Below are 25397 nucleotides of genomic sequence, written 5' to 3' on the forward strand. Positions count from 1 at the left end.
AGATTCTTTTATTTTAGTGTTTTTTAAAAGGTGATACTATTTTTTTCTTAATGTTTTTCATGTTCAGATTATGGAAAATTAATTACTCCAACCCTACACAATTATTATCTATATTTTATAACTACTCTGATTTGGTAATCCAGAAAAAAATCCATTTTTTCATCAAACCTTGTATATTGTTCTACTTTTCCTTGCACTGTAATGCTGACCTGCTTTTAATAGCCAATGGTATGTTTACAAACTCAATAGATAGTGTTTATCTGCAGTGACAACTGAGGTCCTAATCAAAGCATTAATTTTGAATTGCAAAATTGGCTGAACTTTCCCTATATTATTCTCCCAGCAGGCTCCCAAGGAGGGGTTGTGCTGTCCTTTGACCACATTCAAAAATACATATTCAAAGATTTGTAAACAGATGGGATACTCACCAAATTATGTTGGGGAGTTTCAACAGCGTGAAGCGCGACTTTTCAATCTGATAGTTTTTGATTGGACCTTTTTGGCATTATGGTAGTTCTAAAAAGTCTAACTGACATCAGAAGAAAACATGGCCACAGACCAAACTGCTGTGGGACCTTTCAAAGGCAGCCAGTCTCAAAAACAGAGAAACTCCAATGTTCAATAAACAGACAACATTTCACTGGGGGGAAAAAAATCTTTAACACTTTCAGGGAATGACATTTCTGTATTTATGCATTAAGACTTCAAAATTCAGCATGAAGTTCTTCTTTCTAAAAACATCAAGACGTTAAAATACATTTTCTTCTGAATCAATATATCTTGAGGTACATCAGTGAAAAGGATTACACAATGTAAGTACTGCTTGAAACAATTATTTAGTGACAAAATGACTCTTATTATATAATGCAATTTTTGATAATGCAGCTTCAAGCACTCCCTGAACAGACTATAAAATCTTAATCTTAATAGACTATACAGGAACCACAACTATTACTATGCAAACCATTCTTCTATCAAAATGCAGGGGTGTGTATTATACTTCAGAAAAATAGCTGAGTAAACTGTTTCTTGATCTTCACTATATGCTGTGTATTGATCTAAAATATTCAGTTAGCATTAGTTCTTTGAGAGTGGGAAGGAAAGTAGTCCTATGAATACAGAAAATACAAAAGGAGATGTTTTGGTGTGAACATATGCACAAATTTCAAATTTGCTACAAATTTAAAAAAATCCAACTACAAATTAGCAGCGGAAAAGAATTTCCATCTACTCTTCTTCTCCTGTTGGTATTTAAATTTTTACTCAAACAGTAAGTAAAGGTCAACAAATGGCTTTTCCATAGTTAATTCTGAATTATAGCTAATACCATGCATTAAAGGCACAGCAAGGCACTGGCTATGTTGAGGGTAGGAGGAATTGTATCATTCTTTTGTGTAAAATACTAAAACACACATCTGCTGAGCAACTGATCTTAAATTACTATTTCTGATTGCAAGAAAGCTTCAGATTAGCAATGATGTCCCGACATATTCACTCTGCTAAAGACTAACCAAAAGCAGTACTTTTTCAATAGAATTCTTTTCTCTCAGAGCTCTCTGTTACTCTGGCATTAAAGTATCTATGACATCATGTAAAGGAGTGGTATCCATTTTGATTTTCTAAAGCTGTTAGCTTTCAGAACAAAAACAGTTTACTAGGATAACTCTGTAAATCTGTTTTTCCCATCCTGGACTTAGTTACCTTAGCACTTCAGCAGGCCAAGAAAATATAGAAAAGAGAAAGGAAATATGAGAAAGAAGAAAAACCCAATACTTAAATCTTTATTAGTAATTTTTCTTATATATATTTTTATATGTATTAAAATAATCCATATACATTTCTCAGCTCAATTACTTACAAATAACTTATCTGCAGAATCAAGGAAATCAGCTGTGGAAGTTTATTTTTCCATATGCTATCTTGAGATAAGCAAGTCTGTAATATTATATTTCCACTGACAAAATTGTGCATGAATTCTGATCTGATTTAGTATTACATGGTGCAAAAGGTGACACATTTTCTTTAATACAGCCCATTAGAAAAGGAAAGGAATTGCCAGTGTATGAAATCTAAAGAGTTTGACTGAAAGACTCTGGGACTTGGGGGTCAACTCAGTGGAAAAGTAACATGCTCAACTACCCCAGGCACTAAGCACTGTGACAAGCAAACTTAATACCCTGGTGCATTTACTGAGACAATCAATAAAAACACTGCACTATCAGACTGCTACAGCTGTGCATTAACCTACCATTTACCTCAACTTCCCCTGAACCAGTCAAACATGCATTTGCTGATCATGCAGATAAAACTGATACCTCACTGGTCCTTAAGTCACATTTAATAGCAAGTCAGAGTGCTAAAACAACCATTTATTGCTTTTCTATATGCCATAAATTCTAATTTTCAAATCTATCTAAATTGTACACAGAAGACTATATTCAAAGAACTACTGAGATGACAAAGCCAACTGCTCCGAAATTAATTTATGGGAGATTTAGGGCACATTCCTACTTGAATCCTCAATCCACACCTGTTACCCCAGCACACCTGCACCTGGGCTTTGGGGCCTCTCCCTGCCTCCTTGCCTTCTCCTGATGCAGGTCCCAGCATCATCATGTCCTTGCCTGCCCAAGGACTGGTCATTCCTGCTCCCTAGCTTGTCTATGTTTATTTTGATATCTTATTTCTCCTACTCCTTCTCGCAGTTCCAGCTCTGGTTCCTGCAGACTCCTCAGCTCACAGCTGCTCCAACAGGGATCATGGGTGGGCATTGGTACTCCTGCATGCAGCTCAACAGAAAAATCAGTAAATCCATACAAAAACCATTGCCCTCCTTGGCAATTGGTCCAGTGCTTGACCTCTCGTAAGTCCAGGCAGGAGCAGCCTGGACATGCTTCTTACTTTTGGAACTTTCCTAGTAGTTATCAGTAAATGCATACAATTCCTACCACAGAAGAAAACAGAAACAGAACAAAGCAGTATGCAGTATGCACTATTTGTCCAAAACCTTTATGCTAAATTTGCCTTTTAATCTGCCAGCAGATTACATCTGAGACAGACTCCACTCTGTACCATGCTGATGTGTCCTAGATGCTGCTGCACAACACCAACTTTTTAATTCCATACCACATTGCTCTAGTATGAATTTTGTTCTTGAATACTTTGGGCACAGGTGCTTCTTTCATTTTGTCAGGATTATATTTTGCCTAGATGATCTGTCCTGCAACTTTATCACTAATCCACACATCAACATGAAGTAAACAATATAAAATTTTCCACTGACACACAGATATTTCAAACTGTAAACAAAATGCATGTTGCATATTGTTCACATAATCTTCCAGTTTATTTTCCCATATTCCTGTATTTTCCTCCATAAAGCACAGCAAAGCCTGATCAACTGTCCTGGCAAATTTTTGTAGTTGAGGTTGCAATTTTCCTCAGAAGCCTATTCGTGAAGTCAAACACCTAGCTTAAGCTGTGGATTTTCAGCTGTGTTGTAGTGCAAGCCTCAGCATCAAATCTCAGTTGAAAACCAAGACTACAATGCAGCATCCATTTTGCACGCAGTTGAGCACCCTCTTCTTCCCCAGCATCACCTCTGCTGCTCATTCATTCTCATCCACATAAATTGTGTCAACCTTGCTCCACTGGGAACTGGGTCCATGCAGCATTTACCTCACACTAGCAAATCCTAACCATCACTTTTCTCTACAAGGCTTCCAAAGTTGTATTTACTATAATGTCTTTGCATAGCCGGGTTTTGGCAGGTGTGGGCTACAAAGCTGGCTTCTATGAGAAGCTCCTGGAAGCTTCTCCTGTGTCTGGCAGAGCCAATACTAGCCAGGATAAACCCAACACTGGCCATGGCTGAGCCCACCAGCAGTGACAGTAATGCCTCTGTGGTAATGTATTTAGGAAGGAAATAAAAAAAGATAATGCACAAATGTTTTTGTGGCCAGGGGAAAATGAAATGAAAATATGTGAGAGGAATAGCTTTGCAGACATCAAAGTCAGTGAAGAAGGAGGGGGAGAAGGTGCTCCAAGAGCCAGAGCTGAGATTTCTCTGTAGCCCCAGATGAAGACCATGCTGAAGCAGCTGTGCCCCTGCAGCCCATGGAGATGCCACACCTGTAGCTTGGGAAGCAGACCCAGGCTGGAGAGGGTGGATGCCTCAGGGGAGGCTGTCATTCTGTGGGAAACCCATGCTGGAGCATGGTTCTGGCAGGGACCTGCAGACCCATGAAGAGAGGAAACCTTGCTGGAGCAGCCTTCCTAGTAGGACTTCTTAACCCTGCAAGGGACCCACTCTGGTGGAGCCTGTGCTTAAAGGAATGTACTGTGCAGAAGAGTGACCCACATTGCAGCAGTCTGTGGAGAATTGCTGCCTACGGGATGGACTCAGGGTAGAGAAATTTGTCAAGGAGTGTCTCCTGTGGGAGGGGCCCCATGCTGGAGCAGGTAAAGGACTCTTCTTCCTGAGCAGTGGTAAGGACAACCTGTGATTCTCCATCTCCCTGCACTGTTGAAGTATTGGAAGTAGAGCTTGGGAAGGAGAGAAAAGTGGAGGTAGTTTTAAGATTTATTCTACTTCTCATTATTCTGCTCTGATTTTGGTAGTAATAAATTACATTAATATTCCCAAATTGAGTCTCTTTTTCCTGTGATGGTAATTGGTGAGTCATCTCTCCTTGTCCTGCCCTTAATCCATGAACCCTTTGTTATATTTTCTTTCCCCTGTCCAGCTGCAGAGGGGAGTGATAGAACCATTTTGGTGGGTGCCTGGCATCCAGCCACAGTCAACCCACCACACTTAGACCTTACATCTCTGCTTCCTGTGGGACTCAGAGGATTTGTTGTGTATTACGGGATCTACACTTTGCTGTAGTAAATGCTCAAAAGGCATCTCTCCAAAGGTGTTTGGGGCTGTCCTTTGGAAGATTAAAAAAAATGGAATAATGAATAAACCTGAAGAAACATTCAGGTGGCTGGCTAATCATGGCTTGCTTAGAGTTGCAAGGGGTTCATGGCAGTAGCTTAAAGAGAACTCAGATCTCATGATTCTGTGTGAAACTACTTCAAAGAAATTCTGTTAGAGAATGAAGAATGGTGATTGTCCATTCTCACCACTTTTGAAATCATATGGAGCTAAGGTATAAACCAACCTGAACACGTACGAAGGTTTCAAAGTAAACCCAGCAGTAAAGGGCTTTGGTTGTTTCCTTTCACACTTATTATTTCTCTTCCTAGTCATGGAGAAGATCATACAGATGTTTTTAATTAGATCCTAAAGTTACTTTTTGAGGACCTAGGTGAAACAGCTTGGCCTCAAAGCATTTAAATCTGCTTAGTTACATTAAGAAATAATATTAAGTGTAGAGGAAAAAGTATGTCCCATTCTTGAATAGCTAACATAATTTAGACACATTCTTTATCTGACTTAATAATTTATTGAATTATACTTGGATTACTTCTTAAGGAACATCACCCACACTATATTGGTCACCTTGTACAAGGGTAAGTGTAATTAATTAAACAGTTTATAGACTATCCTGGGGTAATCCATAAAGTTAATACTTTCCACATCTCTCTGTGCCCAAAGCTTGTTCCCTTAAGACCCTTCAAACGAGGACCTTGTGTGTGGGGAGTGGTTTAGGGAGCGTTCTTAAAACCTGCCTTTTGCCGTGCGCTGTTTGCTTGTCGTTGCTCAGGCAGAGGTTCCCCTTCTGGGTTCTCTTTTCGGTTGTTTGGGGTTTTTTTCCCCTTTTGTCTCGTCTCGTAGAGGCTGCCTTGGGGCGATTCCCAGGGGCTGTTTCAGTTTCGGCCGGGCCGTGCAGGCCGCACCCCGCAGCAGTGGCCGCGGCCAGCCCAGCCCAGCCGAGCGCCGGCCGCCCCGGCCCCGAGCAGCGCTCGGCCTCGCCTGTCCAGCGCCTCCTGCCGCAAGGAAGGTGAAGTCCCTCCCCGGGTTCTGGCCCCTCGATCCAGAGAATACCAGCTGTCGGGGAGATGAGCAGAGCGGGGAGGGGGCAGGAGGAAAGCTGACACCACCTTTCGCTTTGTCCTTCGAACCACGCACCCGACTGCAGAGCACCATCTTGGAGGGGAGGGATGCCCCCAACATTTTTGGGCCTTTCTTTATTCTCGAGATATAGCAATTTTGCTGTTATTTTTGCCTGTTGCTGTTACGCTTGTTAGTAAACTGCTGTTTTTTTCACTTATCTCTACTTTCCTTCATTCCTTAGTGGTGGAAAGGGACTGGTTAAACCTATAAAGGAGACAGCTCATTCCAGAGTATTCTTTAAATTGTCTCAAACCAAGACATAGACCCATGGTCCCCCTGTGACTATCACACACACACACACCCCTCCTCAAATGCTGAACTTCAGATATTAGTCTTAGATTCTGATCTCATTAATTCTTATTTTACTTCACTGTTTTTGATAGTATTTCAAGACTGCACCAGGACAAAGAAACCTGATCTCATTAAAATGAAACCTCTCAGAAGGCTGTCCAAGTACCTGTTTTCAAAGATGTGTACATTAATGATGAAGACTATATGATGTCCCACTACAAGGCAGGATGAAAACTGCTTTTTTGTGAAACTTTCTATGCAAAGGCTCCACAGGATCTAAGTTATATCCAAGCAAAAGTAACTTCATGGCTGTGACTTCGGGGTGATCCAATGATCAAAACCAGGTGATAGTCCAGAGCACAGGCTGAAGAAGCAGTCTACACTATCAACCCATACATTATGTACAACTGTTATTAAAACTACACACCTCTTATCAACATCTCTCCATGAATAACTAAACTGAGCTGAAACCAAACTGTACTGAGAAGTATGACTTCTGCAGCCATGTCCTGTAAATTGCCCTGTTGTAGAGATTTTTTTGTAAGCAGACACAGTTTTATAAGCTAAGCTTTGAAAGGATAACAGATTCATACATAGCTACAGTTTTCACTGGAAGCTGCTGTTGGCTTTTTATTTACAGTTAGTATTTAGATGCCATGTTCATGTAGAATATAATGGTAGAATCAAACTATAGGTGGACCAATAGATTTACTTGTTCTGAATTTTAACTCCAGTCTCTCTTTCTCTATATCATTTCCCCACTATTTATTTTATAGAAAATAACTGCCACTGTAATAGATTACAATCTTCTCTTTTATAGAATATAAAAATGTAGGTTACATCAGAGCTATCTTTCTTCCTCCTCACGATCTCCTCTCAGTAAAAATGCAGGGCATACTTCTGAGACAGGATACTGTCTTGGCTTGAGAACAAAGTTGATACCTCTCAGCAGCAATGATTAGAAGCTTTAAAACACATTTTATTTTGATTCAACTATAATTCATTACTAAAGCTTTTAGTGATCTTGAAATGCAATTTCATTGACTGAGAGCTGCAAAGAATTTTTTGAAGAATGAAAGGATAAAGAATAACCAAAACCGCAAATGTTTTGAATATTTTTTCATAATAAAATGTTAAGATGAAGGTAAAACAAAAGTGTCCATAATGTGCATCTTCCTCTCTTTATGCCTGCAGTGGCAGCAGTTTTCAATGGCCTAATTCTGTGGTGTGCTGAGGGCTTCCAGCAAAAGGCTGACCTGAGAAATCTTCAAGATTATCTGAAATCTTACCTGGAGTTTGTTAAAAGAATAAAGCATGTGAAGAGCATATATAAAATTCCTAAAAACTAAATCCCAGATACACAGACAAATTCTAGATACATAGATTATCCATATTGACTGCTACATTATTATAACATAACTGCACAAAAATCCTTTTGATAGCTTATTGATAACTTGACTTCATGTAATTTAACTGACTCATATTTGCTAAGGTATTGTATAAGCCAGTGTTTGGAAGGGAGCCAAAAGAAAAAAATAAGGAAAGAGAAATCAGATTAAACTGTAAATCTGTGGTTGGCATAGGTTTAGCAAACATTATAGAACATATAGAATGCAAAGCTATTTCTTGCAAAAACTAGTATTAAGTGCCTGAGCCAAACAGATGACATCTTTTAAAATTCCTAAATACTTAACAGGACAATTAAGAAAAAAGAGAAAAGTGTTCCACTGCTAAGCACCACTTTGTAACCAATACAAGTAGCATACCTGCTGTTTTAGTTCATTATTCGTATTGCAAGTGAAGATGAATGTTAAGATTCTCCACTAAAAAAACACATCACATGGCCTTAAATTAACAGTCCTGTCTTGACTGCAGCAGAGGGTGAAAAAAGTTACTAAATCCAGAACATTAGAATGAGACATGGTAGTGCAAATCTATCTTGTCAGACTGCTCTTAGTATTACACACCATTATTAATAAAATACATTACATTAACTAATTTCATATATTTTGGCATTCATCATCCTCAGTTTACTATTTCTATAACTGCAATTTGGGGACATCGAGCCATGTCTGTCCATGACATAACCAACATCAGGGCATGCCCACACTGAGGTCGTCACGTAGCAAGTCACTGATACCCAAATCAGCTCTAAAGAAAGGCATTTTTCATAATCGCCCAACAATCTGATAAGTGAAAACATATGGATAGGTTTAGGTAAAGCCTGCAAGGAGCCTTTACTAAATGGAAAACAGGTGCTCCAGTTCCATGCCATGTAATACCCTATTGATCATAAAGTCCAAAGGTTACAGGACTAATAGCTTCCTTGTGGTAATCAGGGAGCAAAGACACTGGCCATGGTCAAACGGCTGGGGCATATTTTACATATTTGCAACATATGCTTCAGTTTTAATGAAAATAAGGGTTTGGCACATTTATGAATCTTGTAACTTTCTTCGCATAAGGAGACCCATTTTCCTGAGTTTTCTATTATACCACATGAAAAAAACCCAGAGAAATAATAAAAGCCAAAGGCCACTACCAGCTGGTGTTACAAAACATGCAATTGTTTTCTCACAAAAATTCCTTTAGCGTACAGCTTTAAGAAAACACACACGAACTAAACACAAAACTGCACACCTCCATTTAGTCAAAAGATGTAAGAGGAACAGCAGGAGTTGAGAGTATGTCTAGTGCACCAGACAGGAAAAACAGCTTCTAACAACAAACAAATTAATCCTAACACCATGTGCTTACTATTTACAATTTAACCTAGTGCAAAATAACGCCCACTGCAAATATCCTGAATAAACAGAGTAGTCTATACATGCTTGTTCTAAAAAGTGTAGGGTTTATTTTCCAATTCAAACAGCATATTTAATCTTGAGAGCTCAAAACATTTGCAATAATGAAGACAGCTTTGAATTTATGAAAATCAACCTTAACACCTTCTGTATAAAAAAACAGCTCTTAAATATTCAATAAAAGGGTTCACTGAATGCACACGGTAATGTCAGTACTCACTTTAATTCAACCTTGGTAACTAGATCTAAAAAAATGTTTGAACTCTGGTGTCAGTTTGAGAAAGCTGAATATTAGATCATAACATTGAAACCTAGAGTGATATTTCTAATTATGGGTGTTTTCTCAGAGAATCACCAGAGAACTGGGGGGAGGGAGGGGCTGACCTCTGCCTTCATCTTCTCTTTTAAAGGAGTTTGTTTAGCAATTTCCTAAACCCACTAAGCTGTAACTACACAGGCTGGTTTAATCTACAAGCAGTCAAGTACTATTCTTTGTGAACTAATCACAGTGGTTAAAATATCCAGGAATACACACACTACTGGTATGACACATTTGCACCAGATCTAATAATAAAGCAGAAACAAACAGGAGAAAATGGCCTCAAATGGATGGTGAATCAGTGTCTATCAGAAAACAAATGATGACTCAAAGCTAGCATATTGAGATTAAATTCAAGCCCTCCATAACTACATGATGGACTTTTACAATCAATCATATATTTTATTGCTAGAAATGGATGCTCACATCATTTAACATCAAAAACCATCCCATATGTGTTTTGTGAAAGAAGATTTTGTTAGTACAGTGTTATGAGATTATGTAGCTAATTTAGGTGATGTATAGAAGAATTTCTCATATAAATTGTAAAGTGTTTGACCTGGCAATGGAACAAGGAAATACTCTTATTTTTTTATCATCTTAGGTGTTAGCTAACAGAAAAATAATCATTGAGGGAATTAACTAATTACAGTGAATTTTCTGACATTTCAAATGCTGCTGCCAGCATATGAATTCTTACAGGGGTGTATAAATGTACATCTCAGCCAGAAAAAAAAAGGTCAAGAGCATAAATTAAGATGCACTGTTTCTCTCCTCTCAGAAAAAAAAATATGCTATATTACAACAGAAGTGGGGGAACATCTGCGAAGGTCAAAATAATCTGAATTTTAATACAGAGTTATTGTAAAACTACGTATATTCTTCCTTTTTATTTTCTTCCACAAATATCACCCTTCAGATAGGAAAATACCAGCAAGTATTGGGCTGTCTTCCCTCATCTCACCAGAAAGCCATCCTGCCAGTGCTAGCCATTGCTTCGGTGGTGCAAGGTCATTCAGATTTATTTTCTTTGTTTTTTCCCTCTCTCTGGGGGACAACCAATCCAAGAACCCCCATGGCTTGGCTCAATGATATGTGGAAATGAGTTATTTACTGTGGTTGCAATCCTCAACCTAGCTGGCAGCATCTAAACTGAATCACATCCACTCAAACAGATGAATGATCTGCTGTGGTTTCCCAGCTTGCAGGGCCACAATACGATCTCCAAATCAAAGGGATATCTATGAGAATTGTGATTATTTAAATGTCATATGAAGTCCAAAACATTCTTCTATCCAGCAATTCTTTGAAAATTTTAGATGTCAATATTCCATCTTTAACCAGCATAGAGTTGCTATTTCCTCACCATTTCCCCCCTGAAATGCAGCCCTATTTGTAGTACTAAAGACAGGAGGAATTTTTGACCTTGAAAACCTGTTGTTGTCTTCACAAGAGCTATCAAGTTCCAGACTGGCAGAGATACTCTTGTTCCTGGCAGAAAAAAACATATTTGATCCAGCTCTGGACCAAGGAAAGAAAAAAAAAAAAAATAAAAAGAAAAAGGAAGAGAAAAAGCAAAAATAAGAAGAAGAAGAAAGGAAAAAGAAGAAGAAAGGGGAAGAAGAAGAAGATGATGATAAAAAAAGGAGAAGAAAAAGAAGAAGAAGAAGAAGAAAAAAAGAAAAACAGAAAAATACAAAGAAAGCAGATTTATAGTCCTCTAACCTTTCCCTCAACATGCCATACCTATTATTATAGGATGATAAACAACTCTGCCCAATTTTCTGGACTAAAACACATCAATTCCTTTTTTTAACTGTCGGTAAAAACAGTGTCATGTCTAAATTCTCCCATCCCCAGATACCCAAGTGCTAGGAAAGATAATTACCTTGTCATCTCTGTCATCCTCTTCTTCCTCGTCCTCTAGCATGTCCTCCACTACCTGCAGACAGAAACAGTAGTAGTTGTCATCATTTAAAAAGAAAGAGTTTTGTTCTGTCAATTCTAAGCCTTTTGTAGATGAAAACTTTATTAACATTTGAAATAAATGCACAGAGGGAAAATGCACAACTAGGAAAAAACATTGATCTAGTGATTCAAATTTAGGAAAGTGTTATAACTTTAATTGACCTACATTGGGGAATTATATACTGAAAACCCTTCCTTTGCAAACGCTTGCTTGACAATTTCAGTATTTATAAGGTAGTTCAAAATTCAGTGTATGCCAGCTCTAACTAAAGGAATCCTTTGTCAGCCTCACTGGTGCCCATGCAGCACACACAGGCTCACTTCAAATTTATGGTTACCTACATAAAAGGTCAACACTTTTAATAGAATTTACAGTATTATCCAAGAGATTATTGAAGAATACAAAGCCAGAAATAAATTCACAGTAGCTTATCTCCTTATCATGTTCAACAGTGATATACACCATATGCTCTATCAACATTAGCCCTCTGTTTCTTTAATAATAATTTTGTACAATCTGTGCATCTAACTTTATGCACATTAATTGCAAGCTGCACCTGCCACATGTCTGCATCTATGTATTTTTCCATATATAGTTTTTCAGTCCAACACCATGAAATATAAAAATACATTAAATTCTTTCTATGAATATTAATATTAATCATGCCATCAGCATGAAATAAGCCACTAAGTTTAGTTTACAGAGAGATCAAATGATTTTCCAAAGATGGACCATGGCAGATTCAGACTTAAATATCTCTCTCTCTCAACACTGTGATCAATGATACTAACAGAAGGAGTCTCTGTTGACAGAAAGCAAGCTGTACCTCCTTATAACCAGAAAATAGTTTGCTTCTTTATATCTTTATGTATATATATTTATAAGTACCTATTAGGATATAAGAAACTCCATAATGAAGGTCAGCAAAGATCCAACCAGCCCAGTGTCCTATTATGGGTGCAAATATTTTATACTATGTATTACAAAGTATGCATAAAGAGGAAAAGTGGAGGTAAAACTCACTGATATGAAACAATTTTTGTGATTTAAGACAACACACTAAAATTAAACTTCATAGCCACCCCCTCAGACAACGCTGCAAGGGTGTTCCCACATCCACGTACAAGTACTTAAGGGATTTTATCCAAGAACTAAATTCAGGTAAAAGAATACCTGAAAAATAAAAGCATGTGAATCTTTCTACTTTCCCAAAGTTAGCTCTACCATCAAGAAGGTCCCAATTAGCCATGTTACATGGGCCCATGCAATGAGTAAACAACATATGGTTTGATGTAAGATGCCCATCTAGTAGAGCACTGTGCATACATGAAAGTCACCCACACAGTTCAAAAAATTTGCAGTTTCAGCTATTTCTCCTTGTTTAAACCCTGTCACAGAGCACTGTAACAACAGTAATTTGGAGGGGAACCTCCAGTTCTCCCTACTGGCTGCTCTGTCCTGGAGGTGTGAATGAGATAAAACTAGAAATGCAAAGAAACCATAAAGAGCAAGCATGTCCTAAAGCATGAGAAGGAAGCATAACTTGAGAAATGAAGGAATTACTCTTGAATTCTTCCATGCCCAGAATAACAATTTTAGCAGGAGGAGCCTGACTGCAGCCTGGCACCAGCCTGTTGGCCTTTTAGGCCAACTCTGCTTATCTCTCAAAGAAGGGGGATCAAAGACAGTTTTGATCACAGGGAAATGTTGAGAGCATGTTGCTGAAACAGATGTAGCTCCTGCTTAGTTCAATATACCTTTTACATCCCATTTAGAGGTGTCTGAGTGATCAGTCTTCACTGACCACTGACCATTGGAAACAAAGGCATTTTCTGTTTCCCATGCACCTGCATCATCTTCTTGTTCCTCTCCTGATTGCTCATTGCTATATTCCCTGGCCTGTTCAAAGTCTTTGGGGAGCTGAGCTGTAAACTGCATCACTGGAGTAACTGAGCTCTTCAAAAACACACATCCTCAAACCTTTAATGCAGTTGGTTCCAGTGACCCAGTTTACTGAGCAGCTTTACCAGCTCTACAAAGAAAATGGTAAACTGAGAAAGAAAGAGGAAAACAAGCTGTTAAGGGCTGCAGCAAGATGGAAACTCTCTTAGATCAGTTTTTCTGCAAAAAACCACACATGCAAAACACCTACTTAGCTATACCATTAGTTGACTAAAGCCCTAGATATAAATCAGATCTGTTGACTCACACACTGCCTAATGCCCAGAGCTCACAAAGTCAGTAGGTCTCTTACTTTCAACATTAACATTCCCTAGACACTTAAACATTTCTGTTATGTACATCCTGAAATTCATTGTCTTGGGAAGGTTGAATAGCAGGATGCCTATCTCACATTAGCATTCAAATTAGCATTGTGACAATTAGTTGAACTGGAATTCTCTAAAATTGTTGTAAATAAGGGCACCTCACAGAAATAACTTCATGACAATAATTCTAAATTATCCAGATAATAACACTTTGGATTCAGGTGCGGGGGGTTTTTTCCCATATCTAAGGATCTCAGACTACTTTACAAGCTTCTGTAGAGAGGCAAGATGTTAACTTGTTCAAAGGGCATAAAAAGTCCTTTGAAATTACTTGAAGTATTAGACTAAGCCCTGACTTCCATCTCCTCCATTCCATTGTTTGTTCTATTTGCTCCTTCTATGCTCTATTTCTAGTTTAGCCACGCTATCACTTACCTTTAGATTTGGAGTACTGAATTGTTTGGGAAGAAAAACAGTATTCAATATTTGTCGCAAAATAAAATGCAATGAAAATGTGCCAATACCCAAGATGCATAAATAATTTTTTGAAGCATATGAAACACAGCCCATGCTTTCACTTGTCTTGAAATTCAAAAGAAAGGGTTAAAAGAAAAAAACCCAACATACACAACCATTAAGGCAATATGAATATGATAAGACAATTCATTAAAGCACCAAAACAAATGCTGGCCACAACTTAAAACAAGGAAAGCAGGTTCGTGATGACATATGAATCACTGGAACACTGAAGCCTTACAAAAGCTGTATACTGAAGTAAAGTCTAATCCAGAACAAAGCAAGGTGGTTCAAGAGAGGTACAGTAGATCTGAACACAGGTTCCAGTTTAACATTGTATTAAGAATACAGTAGGAAAAAAAACCCACAATGGATTTTTTTATCCTTTGATTCTACCTCGTTTCTTTTCAAATAAAGTGCACATGCCACTCTCTTTGGAAGGAATACAGTAGTTATTTGGATCCTTATGTCAAGCATTATTCATGGAGGAGGTATAAGGGAGGAAGGGACATGATGGAGAAGGAGGAAGAGGAGAGAGAAGGTGGGCAATAAAACACATAAAGATAAAATGCAATGTTACATTTATTTTAATAAAAGTTCTGTGGCAAAAATCTTACATTGTCCTTAGAACATTCACTCTAAATGATGCCTTCTGATAACTTGTTTGAAATCAAGTAGTAATAATCAAACAATGGAAGGGCACTAGGGAAATCAAGGATCTAATGCAAGCAGCTAAAAGTGACATGACCTTCTGTAACATCACTTGTCAGAGACTTATATGCTGCATACTGGTAGAAGGTCTTGAAAGAAATTTCTTGGTACTGTCCCTTGAATGTAGTGTGAATACACATAACATTAAAAAAAAAACACACATAGATGGCCTCAAATACCACACGTAAGCTACTTCACAGCCAAAGGTAAGGAGATGATGTTTAAACGTTGGAAAGTAAGTCCCTTCCTCTGCAATACATGCCTATTAAAAGCTCATAAATCAGAAGCAGCATGTAATCTAATTCCTATGTACTGCCATTATTCCTGATCCATTCCCAACATCTTCAAGAAATGCAGGCCAAAAATACCATACAACTCATAATCCATATAAGATTGGAGAACCATTGCTCTGTCACAGCAGATGTCATAAACCAGGTCACCAGAAGGAAGCACAACCATCACATTTGCACACCAAAGAAAACCTCAGCATCTGTGGGCTACAATGCAGTCTTCTGAGTAAACTGACATTAAATACAAATTGCATTTATTGTAAAGATCTACTGACTAACAAAGAGGATAGAATTGCTGAGAAAATAATTCACTTTGACTTCTAACCTCAACACCTGCAAAGCAGAGTTAGATTCTAGTTAGTTAAAGGCATGTTAAATCAAAGCCCTACAGCTGTAGAGGACTTAGAAATACCTCCTGAATCTAAAGAATCAATGGTAAAGTGATACACTGAAACTTAACACCACCTCTAATGAAAGGTCCTTCTCTCTTAGCATCAGCCTATCATTTCTCATTGTGTGCAAAGCATCAATAATAGTCTCTGTTCTATGTTTTTCAGCTGATCAAAAAAACCCCCAGCACATTAGATACTCTGATGTCTTTACATGTTAATAATAGCAGGTATTTGCTCTGCACTGAGATGTAATATAAAGAAAAGAGGGAAAAAAGGGGCACTAACTGTGCAGAAAGCCATGATGACTGTTACCTTAATACTTCAATGCCCCTCATTAGAACTTCTCTAAATCTGCTTAGATCTTACTTGATGTAGTCCTTCAAAGCTAGGTAGTTTCCAATAAAACTCCAAATATCTACATATGATTTCAACATATGTACATATGTACATACATATCAACACCAAATATCTACATATGATTTCAAAATATCTGCTAACATTTGTATATTCATACGTAAGTATTAAAACTATAAAAGAAATCAAAAGTGAGGGTGAAATTTGGTTCCAAATTGCATCTAAATGCATTTTAGATGTGCAATAAAAATAGTCAGAATTATCCTGTTCAGGACTGTTTGGATTTCATATTGTCCTGACATGAAATGTACTGTAAGTTTGTGAGCCATGCAACTCAGTGTACAGCTGTAAATGTAATATAAAATTATGCAATTTGTATGGATTAAGAAGGATGCATAAAAGCACTTGAGCTTTTTCAGATAATTTCCTGGTACTTAATTTGAAGGAAAGATATCCATTGTCCACAAGATTACTACAGCAGCAGTTATGTGCTCATCTTCACAACATGATGTCTGTTTCTTTTATGGAATTGTCAAGGAGAAACTTTACGGAAGATAAATCTTCATAAAAATGTCCAACTTTTATACCACATTTTAAGGAAAATAAAAATCAAATTACCAGATTCTGATTTAGGAGTGCAGTGTATCTGTGTCCAACCAGATTTATAAGTTTTGAACTTAGAATAACTGAACTACTAGATGTGATAATTAGTGTGATAAGCTCAGTAACATTGAATATATTGCAGTACAGAAGGCAGAAGAATAAAAACAAAATCATTAGTACTTTTCTACTAAATTACTTTCTAGTTTTTACATAGGCACTCAAATTATTTCTTCTAACAGAATGCATTTTGTTAGCTTATTCTGGGAAGGGGTCATAATGTAATTTAGTCTGATTCTTAATAGGAAATGCGACTACTATGGCTATCAGAGGCCTTTTGATGCATGCTGCTGATTACACTGAGTTCTGTAATGTCAACAACAGAATTTTTATTTACAGTATAATACATTTCTTGGGAACATGTTTCAGTCATAAATACAGTTGATTATACAAGAATGTGTAATCTTTTTGCTGTTGCCAGCTTGATACATCCTCAATATTCAATTGCCAATGTAGTTAAGAGTAAGTAATTTTTAACATTACTATGGTACAAGTACTATAACATTTCTTTCATTTTCTTTCAATATTTGGTTCTCATTTATTTTAGCTTTCTTTTGTATTTTCACAATGCACTGTGAACTGAATATTAGCTGTTTATTTGAAGTATGTCTCCATCTAAAGGCTTCAATATGTACTGTACACTTGAAATGTCAGATCTCTCAGAATGCAGTTATTTTTACTTCAGCAGAATAAAAACAACTGCATTCTTTGCTTGGCTAATCAGTGATTAGCCAAGCAAAGACAAAGATTAGCCAAGCTAAACAAAGATTACTATGCAGGACTATTAAAAATAACACCTTCACTAAATATTGTAAACTAGAATTCTTAGGCAAAACCTTATGATAAACTATCTTATAAAGAACACAATGCACAATGTCTCATTATAGGTTGTTATTATTATTTCCTTTCAAATATATTGTTTCCAGATTCTAGTAGAAGCAGATATCCTTCTGTCATAAAATAGCATTTATCCAAGTTATATAAGCTTATGGGTGTGCTCCATTACACTCAGATTTGAAGCTGACTAACTTTTTGGTACAAAAATTTTATATTTCATATTTTAGGTGAAAATGTATGTAACACACATATTGTAATTTCAGTTAGCTATTTTTTGCCCTGGTATTTATATATTTCTGCAAATACTGTAAAATCCAAAAATCCCTAAAGTCTTGGCTCAATGAAAATGTACTGAAGTGATAGAAAGTCAAACAAAAATTAATAAAAATCTCACATTACTATGGGAATTTTTTCTAGAAACTAAATTGATATTAGGTTATGTAGTACCAATTATTTATAATAGCCACTACAATCTGTCTAGGAATCTTGTTGCCATTTAAACCTTCAGGCAAATGCAAAAAAAAGAAAATCATTATAACAGTCTCATACAAAAAAATGCTCCCTCTGTGCTAAGAATTTCAATTTTTATTTTAGATGCCAGCAATACTGAAAGACCGTGGAAATAAAAAGTGGCAAAATTTAAATTAAAATCCAGCTGGTTTCTGACAGGAAAAAAAGATCCAATTTTAAAATAATGCTGGAGATATTTAGAGCAGGGTTTTGGTTTTGGCCCTTTCTCTTCAGATTGCCAAAACAAGCCAAGGCTTTCCAATTCTGTAGTGCGTTTGGGTATTGCAGCTGTTGCTGGGGTAAGAACAGGCATGTAAAGTTTTACCAAGGAGTTTACTACATACTCTGCTACTGTGAGCAAACCTCTGGCACAGGAATTATGCCTGCAGCATGGACAGCCTCTTTTATCTGTAGCCCAGACAGCCACTTGGAGCACCATATTTTTCTGTTACGCTGCAGAAGAGAAATGCCTACTGGTCAATGTAGATCTTTACATAGTGTACTGTGGGACTGTTGAGTTGAATTGATGCCCAATGCATTCAAAATATTTATAGTACCAACATTTAGTTAAATAACCTTTATGTAAGATTTATGTTGATTTGTTCAAGTCACATTTAATGGCAAATTATGGAGAGGATGTTTCATAAAGATAATTCTCCACTTAAATGCAGCAAACATTATGACACAATCTAGAGCAAATTTGTCCAGCTTCAGTGATTATGTGCAGTCATAAAAATTAGATTTGATCAACAATATTTAAATGCATGATTAAGCTGCACTTTCATGTTTCTGTTCTGATATATTAAAAGAAAACCCATCCTGTCCCATTGTGAAGCACTACATTATATATTTATTTCTTGACTGTATGGATCACATAGAAAAAACCTAAACATCTGTGTGGAGACAACAATAATTCTTAGTGGATTACATAATATTCAGTCACATTTTGCCAGTAGTCCTTGTTCTTCAACAGCACCCACCCTGCCCACACATACAGATTACAACTCATCTGCAAAAGCCCTTCTAACTTATTTTATTGATAATGAATGAAGGCAAAGTTTATGATTAGTTAAGAGATAGAAAATACAAGGTAAAATCAATTCTGCATAACATTGAAAATAATTTTATAAAAACAATCATGCTTTTCTTCCTTAAAGTCATAAATCTGGCTAGCTTCACACTCATACTGTTCTGTGGCTGTGTGCTCCCAGCAGCCCTAATGCTGGGGGGGTTTGTGGCTGCTGCCATTGCTATCATACCAGAGGCAAAACTTCTCAGGAAAGTACAGTCAGAAGGCAGGCAAGACTTGCTCACCTGACAACATCCTTTTGTATCTTGTGCAAATGACATACTCCAGACACTGTCTAGCCAGAATACTGGGGCAATGACATTTATTTTTTCCAATAATTCACAAGAATTATTTTCCAATAATTCAGCAAGAATTTAGCTGCAGTTAGAAGAAATCTCTGCAGATTCCCTGGCAGAACAGAATTTCTGGACTTGAAGCTCAAAACCCCAAAGCACCACACTGGCAAGGGATCTGAAGCACTTGGTGTTTGTCCTGTATTCATTGGCATATGAAAGTCTTTGAATGTAAGGACCGTAAGGTCACAGTCTTTAACATCATAAAGTGAAGAAACAGGAAAAAAATCAAGTTCCTGCTTTGTTAACTTACCTGGTAACTCAGTTTTCAACTTGTAGGAAAACAGCTGGTTAAAGTCAGGCACTTTCCTGTAAGAGTTAATTTATGCATTGAACGTACTGCAAAGTGGGACTCTTAGCCCCAGACAGAAGCAGCAACAAATCCACCTGACAGTGCTCTGACAGACACTGTTGCCTGGCTCCTAGAACAAAGTGATAGGATTCTAATCAGAAAAAATCTCCTATGGGGAAGTGAGCTGGGCTTCTATGACCTACTCAAGCTCATTGTGCTGATCACCTTTTCTTGAGTGAAGAAAAAGAATTCACTGAGATGGATATATTCATAAGCATAATTCTTCCCATTTTCACTTTTGTTTTTTTCTCTAACTTGGCAATTTCCAGAACACACATGAAGATTTGAGTCATCATATTGGAGGACTACAGGAAAGTACCCAGAGAAAACTGCTTAAAATCTTAAAATAAAAGGCTGTCTTTAATAAAATTATTTTTCTTCTGTTCTCAAAATTTAATCCTAAGCATGGCTAGTTCTAACTTCTAATATAAACATATACATATAAATCATCAAACTCTATGGAGGAGAAAACCTACAATGAAATTAGAAGATGCCTTGTTGTCACTTTATATAATACTTAAAAGATAGTTTTTTTATATATATGCATATACACTCTACTATGCAAATTCATAAAAAATTGTGTATAGTGCATTAACTCCCGGCTGTTTAGCATAATTTGCTATGCAATGACATGTGCATCTCATAAATTCAAGAGGAAATTGGCTACTTAATATTTCCTTAAAGGCTCTAAGTATTAAATATCAATGCAAGATGTGATCACTTTTCCATGTGAATATATATGGCAGAAGGACATTCACAGGTACCTTCAAGAATGTGCATTATTCTTCTATTAAATGTTAAATTACTTTGAAAAAATCCCTAACAAATAATAGACCAAAAGGAGAGAAATATTAGTACTTTCAGTTGAGAGAATATCAGAGTGGCAGATGTTGGCAGGGCCATCCTATCCTCCCTAATCAAGCAGACATCATCAAGCCTAACTTCCCTACTCAAACAAGGTCACCTCTGAGGATGGCCTCTGACATGGCCCAAGACAATGTCCTGAAAGGTCTTGAATATCTCCACAGATGAACACTTCACAATCTGTCATGGCAATCTGGCCCTGGCTGTCACCACAGTTACAATGAAAGTGCTTTTTTGTGGTCAGATGAATTTTCACGTAGTTTGGTTTGTGGGCATTGATACTGTCCAGTGATGGAGCACCACTGAGAAGAGGCTGTGTCTCTCTCCCACTCCCTTCAGCCATTTATACACATCATCAAGAACCTTCCTCCATGCAGAACAGTTCCAACTTGCTCAGCTTCTCCTTATATGCTAGATGCTTTGATCCCTCATCATCTTCCCTTTGCTGGAATGAAAAGTAACTCCCACTCCTCACCTTCCCAGCCTGTGCTGATAAAAAGCCAGAATACATACACTGTGTAATGGACATGACAGCAATTTCACCACGTGTCTGTGATTGTGAATGAATGTGGCTGCATGCGGACCTCTGAACTCCTGCTGGTTCCTATATTGTGCACACTTTTGTACCTAATGTGCACACTAATATACTTCCCTCTGACATGCTGGGTTCTGAGAGAGGGTGTGAGAGACTTTTCCAGAGCCATTTCCTTATTTGTGTGCCTATACCTGGCCTGGGGGGCACATCTTGTTGGATTGGTTTTGAGGGCTTCCTTGGCCATTCACCATGCACCCTTTTCTTGCCAACTCAGACAACCAATTTCACAACAGGACAAGGGGCAGTAGCTTTGAACTGACAGAAGGCAGGTTTAGATTAGATATTGGGAAGAAATTCCTCATTGTGAGGATAGTGAGGAACTGGAACAGGTTGCCCAAAGAAGCTATGAGTGCCCTATCCCTGGCAGAGTTCCAAGGCCAGGTTTGACAGGGCTTTGAGCAACCTGGTCTGGTGGAAGGTGTTGCTCCAAATCAAACTATTCTGTGATTCCTCACTTGATGCATCACTTTTATGGGTCACCATCACCTCCCTCCCCCATTTATTTTTAGTTCAATGCTTTCCTCGTCAGGTTGGACAGCTTCTGGGAAAGAAGATTTTGCTCCATGTAGTGAAGTGAATATCTTCCTAGTAGTCTTCAGTCCTCAAAAAGTATCCCCCAGTTGCAAAAACCAAGTTCCTGCTGTCAATAAGAGCTGTGCAACTGGTTGTTGTCCTTCCAGATGTGTACAGTCCTCCACGGGCAGGATGGAGGAGAAAATTACCTGCGCTCCCTGTCTACAACCTATTTGGTCATGACAAGAACAGTGTCACCAGAGGAGATCCACTGTGCCTGTTAACAGCAGTTAAGCATTATAGATCAACAGCTGAGAGACTGTCACAGTTTGTCCTAATTGTGGTACCCAGGCATATGTACACAGGGTAAAAATAAGATTAATAGCTATGCAAACTGTGTTTAATCTCTATATGACACTCCAACCATATAATCCATTGTTTAATCCCAGGGAAAGGGACAAGAACAGCTGGATAGTAGGAACATTTTAAATCACTTTGAGAGATTATCTGACCATTCCTTAAGTTAGGCAGCTCCAGCAGGCAGTCAGAACATAGCCTGAAGTAGAAATGCACAAGTAACAAAAAAAACCCAACAAAACCAACAAAAATTTTTCCCCACTAACTGCATGCAGTTATAAATGACTCTGAGTTTTGCTTAGAAATAGAAGATCGCAGACACCAGACAGAAGCACTGCTGTTTGCTCCAGGTTGCAAAGGTGAGGGGCTTTTTTTGGTGTATTTGAAATCATCAAAGTATTAAACAACTTCTTAAAAATACTGAAAACAAGCTTTTAAACCCACCATACTTTCTTTTGCAGTCAGTCACCATGCCATGCTCTATTATGTATAGGGGCAGCACCTCTCCCCACCACACAAATCCAGCACAGATGACAATGAGCAGCAGGGAGTGGTGACAGAAACACAGCAGTTGATATCTACCCCACAGACAATGTAAAAATGATGGAAAAAAGGCAGAAGAAAAAAAATCCCAGCTTTGTAAGATTCACTCAGTTCTAATCTTGTGTGTTTAGGTGATCATGGTTTAATAGAACAACAGCTATGCTAAAAATAAATTATTTTGTGAAATCAGATATTCAGGAGTACAATTATAAGGAAGTGTAAGTATCTTTGGAGAAAACAGCAGGATGTACTTCAGGCAAAAATGTTACTGCAAAATTCAGAAGAAGGCCTTAAGAATGCTATCTTAGTTATTTTTTTCCCACTTAATACCAGCAGATTTTTACACCTGCCACATGACTCAATGACAGAAATTCATTTGTTTTAGTTCAGTTCAGAATTATCCATTAAGTTTACATCTATCTACAGTCACTTACACCAATGTTTAATGCAAGAGTTCCTATTTCATTAGAGCATATCTTTCAGAAATACAACTAATCTTGATCAAAATGTACAAAAGTTAGGGAATCCAATGCTTCCTTGAATTCAAGAAATGACTCACATATACAACTTGTTAGGAGTCATAATAAATGGCAAAATAGCTGTACCTGCATTCAAACAAGAAGCACAGGTTCATGTTATAATAGAAGTACCCAGATCCTTTCTTGGCAGGTGAATTTCTCCACGAGGAAATAAGTTTTAAACTACTTCCAAAAAAATCTGATGCCCAAAAGGAAAAAGCAAATGGTATCTTATCTAGAGAGATGGTCAAACATGGATAAGTTAAGCCTGGTCTGTCTGCCATATCCAGACAGAAACTCAGTGTCACTAATCATTGACCAGCAGAAGTGTGGTCCCTAGCACCTGGATTGACGAGACAATTGAAAATTGATTTCTCAAAGAGATATTACAATGGAAATCAACTCTTCTGAGCTGCTTTGCGTGGTCCCAAATTTAAGTATGTTCCATAGACATTAAACAAGTATAGACCATATACAATTTTTAACTATGCTTGTCTAATATTAATCAGGTAACAAATACATTTATCTTTGTGTCTTATCATTAGCCTTAGGATTTCAAAGCAACTTCTGAAGTTAGATGATATATCTAAGATAAATAGTCAATGATTTCACAGAGACACACAAGGAATGTCTGATGACTTGGAGAAAGAAGCCAGATCATGTGAATACAGAAACATTCTCTAGCCACTAGGAAACATTGCTTCATTAATTTAGATAAAATTTACACTCTGCACAGGAAAAGGTAGGTATTTAGATTACTCCTATTCTAATGATACTGAAGACTCATGAGTTAATTAGAAAGGCTTACAATAAATCTCCAAATGATTTCACTCAAGGTAGATGCTCAACATGATGATAACCAAACTTAAATCATTATGAAAACGAGGCCATTAATGGCACAGATACCAAATATTTGGGATCAACATGGTTGCTTGATATAGGCTGTATTAGCTTGGTGCGAAGCACTCTCAGCAAGAGGAAAATTTTAGGAGAGTCCATTCTTAACTGAGAGTCCATCATTAGCTTTATTAGTTTGTTAGAAAAGTTACATGATCAGATAATCTTCCCAGGCAGGTGGTATTTCAGAGAGAAATTAAAAGTATGTGTATACTCACAAATAAAATTTCTCCTTTCACCAGGGATTTCAGGTACTCATGAAATCTTCAGGTTGAGAAGCTTTAAGTGTTTCAGCCATCAGGAGACAATGGGCTGTGTTTTAAGTATTGCATGTTTTAAATCTCGATCTTAAGCTTTTTCCATAAATGTAATCACATTTGGGATAAGGGAATACCTTTACCATTCCCACCCTTATTTTTAGATGATCCTTGGAAGCATAACAGTCTTAGTGATGTAGACAGGTAGCAACAGTGTTGGGATCAGGGCTGTATGGGTTCTAATAACTGCAGTTGCAATACATTAGGGGATCATTCAGGCTGGAAGGGATTTCCAAACTCCTGCTCAAAGTGGGGTCAGCCATGAGGTCAGATCAGGTTCCTCAGAACTACTCAGTCAGTTCCTGGAAACTTTCTATAGTATAACTGCAGTTTCCTAAGCATTCTCTTCTACTGCTTTGTGACAGTGTTCACAGGGGTTTTCAGATGAGGGAAGAGATGAGAATGCTGACTCCATGTTCAGAAGGCTTGATTTATTATTTTATGATATATTACATTATAACTATACATTATATACATATATATATGTATATAGTATATGTATATATATATAGTTATATACATAACTATACAATAACTATACATTATATACATATATGTGTATATATATGTATATATAGTTATATACATAACTATACAATATATACATTATATTACATTATAACTATAGTAAAAAGAATAGAAGGAAAAGTTTCATCTCAGAAGGGTAGCTAATCTAAGAACAGAATAGAAAAGAATGAAAACAAAGGTCTGTGGCTTGGACAGAGAGAGAGCCAGCTCTGCCGTGACTGGTCACTAATTTTAAACATCTACACGAGACCAATCACAGATCCACCTGTTGCATTCCACAGCAGCAGATAACCATTGTTTACATTTTGTTTTTGAGGCCTCTCAGCTTCTCAGAAGGGAAAATCCTAAGAAAGTATTTTTAATGAAAAGATGTCTGCGACACTGCTTAACAATTCTCAAGGCAAAAAAGGTTTTGTAGTCTGAACCTCTTTTGTTTCAAATGAAGTTTGTTGCCTCTTCCACCACAGATCACTTGTGCAGTCTAGCTCCATCTTCTTCTTAACCTCCTTA

The 25397-nt window shown here is 37.4% G+C and overlaps 1 protein-coding gene across 2 annotated transcripts in view; it reads right to left on the reverse strand.

Moving 5' to 3' along the window:
- Positions 1-25397, reverse strand: part of MCTP1 (multiple C2 and transmembrane domain containing 1) — a 211801-nt gene that overhangs the window by 25736 nt on the left and 160668 nt on the right. For both annotated transcript variants that reach the window (XM_036403021.2, XM_036403020.2), the window contains one exon: positions 11364-11417. In XM_036403021.2, coding sequence (XP_036258914.1) covers positions 11364-11417 — 54 coding nt within the window. The remainder of the gene's footprint in view (positions 1-11363; positions 11418-25397) is intronic.

Source organism: Molothrus ater, chromosome Z (genome assembly GCF_012460135.2).
Source record: "Molothrus ater isolate BHLD 08-10-18 breed brown headed cowbird chromosome Z, BPBGC_Mater_1.1, whole genome shotgun sequence".
Lineage (NCBI taxonomy): Eukaryota > Metazoa > Chordata > Aves > Passeriformes > Icteridae > Molothrus > Molothrus ater.